At 38.2% G+C, this 7,002-nt stretch overlaps 1 protein-coding gene across 1 annotated transcript; it reads right to left on the reverse strand.

The window, feature by feature from the left end:
• Positions 1 to 638: 638 nt before the first annotated feature.
• Positions 639 to 4,628, reverse strand: LOC142317311 (uncharacterized). The gene is made up of 2 exons (XM_075353749.1): positions 4,374 to 4,628; positions 639 to 4,260 (listed from the first exon to the last, which is right to left on the reverse strand). Exon 2 carries the CDS (start codon positions 4,149 to 4,151, stop codon positions 798 to 800), a length of 3,354 nt encoding a protein of 1,117 aa, XP_075209864.1. The 5' UTR covers positions 4,152 to 4,260; positions 4,374 to 4,628; the 3' UTR covers positions 639 to 797.
• Between the last annotated feature and the right edge of the window lie 2,374 nt (positions 4,629 to 7,002).

Here is a 7,002-nt window from a genome sequence, read left to right on the forward strand (position 1 = left end):
GTCCTTCATAAGGGACGATGCAGGGCCGGTGATGTTTAAGTTGGAGGAGGTACCTGTGAACAGCTATGGTCCTTCATGGTCATGGGAGTTGCACTCATACCCTGCGACCATCAGAGACATAATAGATTCTTTTTTATTTATGGAAATGAGATGTTCACAGACGATGGTTATGATTACAAAATCGCGTCCCGAAGGTGACAGTATACATATACCATATTATGATGTACGTTCACCGTGGAGTCGATTTTGTAGTAACCGTCGAATACGTCTTAGTTATTGGACTAAAGATCTGTTTTACCACTCTTCGGTAAATATAAAGAATCTATGGAAGAAACGTCCGTGGAGAGGTGATAGTGACAGTGACACTGAGTAAGTAATGGGTTTTTTAAAAAAATACACAATTAATTTAAGAAATTTTTTCTTATGTTATATACGTATATATTAATAAATTTACATATTTTTTTTATACAATTATATTAAATAATTTACATATTTGTTTATACAATATATATTAAATATTTTACAAGTGAAAACAAGATACACAATTAATTTTAAAAAAATTTTTATTTTATATATTAATAAATTTACATATTTTTTTTTTTTTTTTTTTTTTTTTATACAATATATATTAAATAATTTACATATTTGTTTATACAATATATATTAAATAATTTACATATTTGTTTATACAATATATATTAAATATTTTACAAGTGAAAAAACAAGATACACATTTTTTTAATAAATAATTTTTATAGTTTGTTTTCACTTTTTATTGTATGTAGTGGAGGCAATAATTAATATAAATAGTCGTGACCGTGGGATATGAGGACATCGTGATCGATTCTTGGTCTCTTTTGGTGGTTTGGGTTATCGACAGTTTCGGACGGTCTACGTTTTGTTTTATTTACACTGTAGTGACCATATGGAACTGTGTTTATTCTGTTTTGTAAAATGAATCGTTTGTCGTCGAACGGTGATAGCGACTTCTTAGACTGATTAATGGAATGGATATTGTGCAAAGTGCTTCTGATTCCATACGCACTTGTGTATGTAACTTGATCTTTAAAAAGACTTTGTTTGTACAGATCGTGTCTAAGATCGTTTGCAATGGATACTCTAGGAATACCCTTTGCAACATTCTTCTCCTTCTTGTCGAATTCGAGAATGCTATACATCTTAGCACGAAGACCGACAAACTCACGAATAGCCCTTCCATTCATCTCGTCCTTAAACTTACCAAGACGTTTCTTATTGGTATTACTATAACACATGTGATCTCGGGGGTAGTCTGAAGTATCGAATCGATCTATATCGTGAAGGATATCGTCGTAAACGTTATCCGTCACTATATGGTACATCAGACTATCAGTATCAGTCATTAGAAGCTTTATGTTATCACCGTACTTTTCCACCATGTAACCATAGTGGAATTCGTACATGATCGCTTTACTAATGTCCAATACGGTAAATCCGATGTATATTGGACGATTGAGGAATATTTCCGTTTTCTTCAAACTTATCCCCACAACATCTTTGTTATAGATGTACCAAGCTTTAACTCTCAGTTTCGCTATTGCTTTATCCAGTTTACGCTCGTTAGTGATGAGTTGGAAGTCTATTCGGTTACGAACGTTTTCCAATGACTTACCATACACCGCGTTATTCATTAACTTAAAAAAGTCTTTTTCAAAACTGTTTCGCGCTTGTGCACGCTTTTCGGTATTGAAATCGATGTACGGTTTCAACCAAGGCGATTGGGAGAATTCCAGAACTCTATGAATGTGTTTCACGATTAAACCGAGGCGGGTGTATAGTTTTAGATTTCTGTAGTGTAAGACATAATGTTCTTTGTCTAACAATGTTGTCATTAGTTTTTTTACGGGACATCTTTGTACATCATTCAAATAAGGTGACAACATTTCATCAACTGGTACTAGTCGTTCGGGCGCAAGGGGGTAATCCTTATGACGATCGTGTAGGTGTTGTGGATACTCGAGATCCACTTCCAATATATAGCCCTTTTCTCCACAATCGTCAACATTGTTGATGTTGAGAATGTTAATCTCTTCACTACTCAACCACCTAAAATTTGCATATGGTAGGGGTTCAACCATGGCTGTACCGTAAAGGATGTTGCAATCATAGTATTGAACCCAGGAGGTGGGTTCGGATGGGTCATATTGATCTGGAATGTTTGGATTGTTCGCCTTGGCGTACCTGTTTGAAATCATTGCTACACCACCTCGTGTACCTTTTTCAACAAACAGATGCATATCTATGTCGGTCAACAGTTCCAATTTTTGTCGGGTAAATTTTAACATGGCGTTCCACGTAAAATGGGGGGTGGAGTAAAAGTGGCATGGGTCCAAACCGTAATATTGCATAGACGTATTCCGAAAGTTTTCAAACACATCTGCCAACAATAGTACGTCGCTAAGAAGGTACAGATCGTGGTAATCGCCTAACGTATTGCAGTCAAACGTTTCCCACACGTTTTGGGCATGGGTGTAATCATCGTCTGTTATGTTCTCTCTTCTTAGCGTGCTGTAGAACGCCATCTGCGGCGGAAGTTGGGTTTCGAAAAACTTGTTTACATGTGTCATGTATTCGTATGGGTAGACACCTTTTCGGATTAAGAAATCCCTTTTTTCTGGTAGCGGGAAGCGGGCGGTGAGTGTTTTAAAGACAACGTCTTTGTTCTGACAATCTTTTACTAAATTTTCTACAAGTTTTTCGAGGGATGACGGAAGGAATTGTAAAGAGTCCAAGAATCTCAATGGTCCGATGGACAGTGACTGTAATCGCTCGGGCGTGTTGGCGATACAGTTTATTTTGTGTTGGTGTTTGTATTTTCCCAAAGCTTGAACTATATGGTGACTATCGTATCCGCGGAGGTTATGAAAAAATACTGGAATATGCTGGGTGCGCTTACAATTTAAATTGCACTCGTTATGACATGCACCGAGAAACCGTCCTGTGGTATGTGAGTGATGACGTACACGATCGTCGTTCAACTCACAATGACAAAGAAAACACTCGGTAGCCCTTTGAAATGTTTCAGTGTCTTCGGGAGTCATCACCATCGGTTTTTCGGTAATCAAAATTTTGTGCAATCTATCGGCGTGATCGAGCATTTCGTCCAGCATCTTTTCAACGATATTTTCACCATCTGTTCTCGCTCGGTACACTACAGGACCTTCACAAATCTGCCCTCCCTCGTCAACGATTACATAGGCGTAACCGGACGGAAGATGATGGGCTACCTTATCGGTAAAACTAGTGTTTGGTTTAGGGGTGGCAGTGTCCATCGGATGTACAAATGATTCAAAGTCTGCATACACCGTATACGGAACGCGTAGCGTGGACGAGTAGTCCCTAAACTTCATTATGCATTCCTTTTGGTTGTACGGTTTGGGAAGCCTTACTCGTTGTGCACCGTGTCGCTTACACTTGATCAGATGTTTCTGTAGATTTTGTAAAGCGACATGTGGGTCTGATGAGCTGAAACGGTGCAAACAGTAAGGACAGTATCTACTAGCACAGTGGGCCTTTGTTAGACCCGTCAGGAGACGAGAAAGTCCGTTTTTACCTGGTTTGGCATTAATCAGACAGTAATGAAATTTTTCTCTAGTCTCTCCTGTAAGCAGCAATAGGTGTATGCAGTTTTCACGATCGTGATTTTCGGTAACGCGTACCGGATAGACACGATCGTTTTCCTCCTCATACCCGTAGACATTAACGCTTATTGTGGGATTTAACATCTCAAAGCGATTAATATCTCTTACTTTTACCGGGTATAATATCCCAAGCATGTTTATATCATGCTCGTACCTAGCATACCACGTCTGACGGTAGTTACGACCAGGTTGGTCATGGAGGTATGCTAAAACTGACCAGAGAAAACATTTCTGGTCATGTGGATTCTTTACGTTAATTACTGCCTCTCTTTTTAAAATTTTCTTTGGAGTACGTATATAGGAGGAAGAAGCACCGTATAGCGGACGGTAACGAATAACATTTAGGTCTATATAAATTATTTTATGCATTACCCATCCGCTACCGTTGTTGATGAAGTTCACCATCGTCTCGACGATTTTTTCGACGGACTCCACCCACTGTTCATCGACAACGTTGGTGTTCTCCTCCATATTTATAACTGTTTTCGTCCGTCCGTGCAAATAAACGTTGGTATATGACGTCTCTACTCCGCCTTCGAGAGCCGTCTGCTTTTTTAGTTCGACATTTACCGCAACATACCTATACAAAAAAAAAAAAATACAGATGTATTAGTATCTTTACAGATGTGAAGAAAATATGTATTGATAATGTAACAAAGAGTAATTGATGAATGTAAGTAGTTACACACTTACCATTTTACGTTGCCGTCGAAGCGTCTACCTTCTTCCTTCAAACGGTTTAAGATATGAGTCTTGTATTTTTTTTTTTTTTTTTTTTTTTTTTTTTAGGGCGAAAAACGGTTGAACGTTATCATCGCCCGGAAAATAAATAAATAGATAAATAAATAAAAATAAAAATAATTTAAGTTTTTTAGATAAAATTAAAACTTAAAACTACTATCACAGAAACAAAATCCGGAATGGGTGTAAAAGGCCCATTCTCGGATAACAAAAACACTAATATGTAACTTAAAACTATGTTAAAAACTATCACATTAAAAATAAATAAAACTTAAAACTACGTTAAAATCTATCACATTAAAAATAAATAAAACTTAAAACTAAAAAAGGTGATAAAACTTAAAACTAATATCACAAAAATCTTACAACTAATATCACAGACGAATTTAAAAAACGAACAAAAAAAAACAAAAAAAATCCGATAGGGAGTGTAAAAGGCTCCCTACTCGGATAACAAAAACAATACATAGGACAATACATACAATTACTAAAGAATACATACTTATTAAATTTTTTGCATTAACCCTATACTATGTAAAAATATAAACATGCGGTTTAAAACCTCCTTATCGTCACGCAAGATACCACGGATGTTACTAGGAATTTTAAATTTACGACGCAATGCCGCATAACATATGCAGTCCACGAGTATGTGGCGCACAGTCACGCGGCAGTTGCATCGTGCGCATAGAGGTGGTTGTCCTCTTGTAAACAGGTACTCGTGTGTGACTCTCGTGTGTCCTATCCGCAATCGACAGAGTACTACTTCCTCACGCCGGGGTTTTCTGTATGAGGAGTTCCATGGTAACACAGAATCTTTAATCTGACGGAGTTTATTATCAACAGTAGCTGTCCAATCACCTTGCCACATTGTTCTTAATAATTGTTTTACATAGTTAATGAAATCAGAAGTAGCAACTCGGGTGGTGAAAGGAGGCTGGTTACATGCTTCTTTGGCAGCGGAATCTGCATGTTCATTACCTGGAATCCCTACGTGGCTAGGGACCCAGCAAAAACTTAATTCTGTGTTGCGATTATTCAACTCAGCGATTGCGTTGTAAATTTCAATGACGATAGGATGTTTGGAATAAAAGTTCTTTAAGGCTTGGAGAGCACTACACGAGTCACTGCAAATAAGAATTTTTCTATATTTAGGGTTAATGATGTTTAGAGCCTTATTTATAGCATATAGTTCAGCGGTAAACACACTCGTAATACTGGGGAGACCAAACATATAAGTTCTCTCATTGACAACAAAAGCACACCCAACCGTATCGTTTTGTTTCGATCCATCAGTGTATACAACCGCGTCTGGTTTCGCCTTGGAGAGAACACACTGAAACATCTTCTGAAAGACGATAGATGGTGTTGATTGTTTATTACATGTAGTCAGGTCAAAATTAAAATTTATGAGGTTTATTCCCCATGGAGGATATGAGCAAGGGTACATAGGAAAGAATGACGGTGTGTCAACATTTATATGCTGCAGCAGACGCCAGGTACGGATACCTACAGGTGCAGTACGTCGTGGATGATCCTCATACTTTCCTAGATTAGGATTTTTAAGGACTGACTCAAGAACCGGGTGATTTGGCTGTCCTCTGAGACGAGCAAAATAAGATAATAAGAGCTGGTCTCGTCTATCCCAAAGTGATGGTTCACCACAGTCTACAAGTAAGCTTGCGACAGGACTTGATCTAAACGCGCCTGTAGCAAGCCGAAGGAAAGCATGGTGTACACTATCCAGCATTTTAAGCACGGTTTGACGAGCTGATGAGTAGGCCACACAACCGTAATCTAAACGGGAGCGAACAAAGGAATAGTAAAAATGTATCATACATGATCTATCGGCTCCCCACTTGGTGTTAGTAAGGACTCGCATCATATCTAAAATTTTGGAACATTTTGTTTTCAATTCTTTTAAATGTTTGACCCAAGTAAGACGACTATCAAAAATTAAACCTAAAAACTTAACGTAATTAGAGATAGTAATAGTCTCACCGTTCAGAAAAATTTGCGGAATAGAAGGGTTTCGTAGCCGAGAAAAAACTACACATTTTGTTTTTTCGGATGAAAATGTGAAACCAGTAATCCTGGACCAAGCTTCAAGGTGATATATAGTGTTCTGCAGTAGTCTCTCTGCTGTGGGTGCCGAACGGCTTGCAATGTAGATAGCAAAGTCGTCAGCGAATAGAGAGCATGAGACAGGAGCCTGAACACATTTGGTAATATCATTTATGGCTACAGAAAATAAGGTGGCACTTAATACACTACCTTGGGGCACTCCATTCTCTAAGATGACACTATCTGAGAGCGAATCATCTACACGAACACGAGCCGTTCGGTGATTTATGAATCCCCGGATAAAAGCAAGCATATTGCCCTTGATTCCCCATTTTTGGAGAGTGTTAAGAATACCACGTCGCCAGGCTGTATCATACGCCTTTTTTATATCAAAGAAGATAGCGACGAGGTGTTGCCGATTGAGGAAAGCGTTTTGTATGGCTGTTTCTAGTGACACTAAATGGTCAATGGAAGATCGTCCTTGTCGAAAACCACACTGTTCTGGAGATAGAAAGCC

The sequence above is a fragment of the Lycorma delicatula genome, chromosome 1 (assembly GCF_047948215.1).
Source record: "Lycorma delicatula isolate Av1 chromosome 1, ASM4794821v1, whole genome shotgun sequence".
Taxonomy (NCBI): domain Eukaryota; kingdom Metazoa; phylum Arthropoda; class Insecta; order Hemiptera; family Fulgoridae; genus Lycorma; species Lycorma delicatula.

Coding starts and splice junctions, on each gene's coding strand:
- LOC142317311 (XM_075353749.1), bottom strand. CDS start 4,151: ATGGAGGAGAACACCAACGTTGTCGATGAACAGTGGGTGGAGTCCGTC.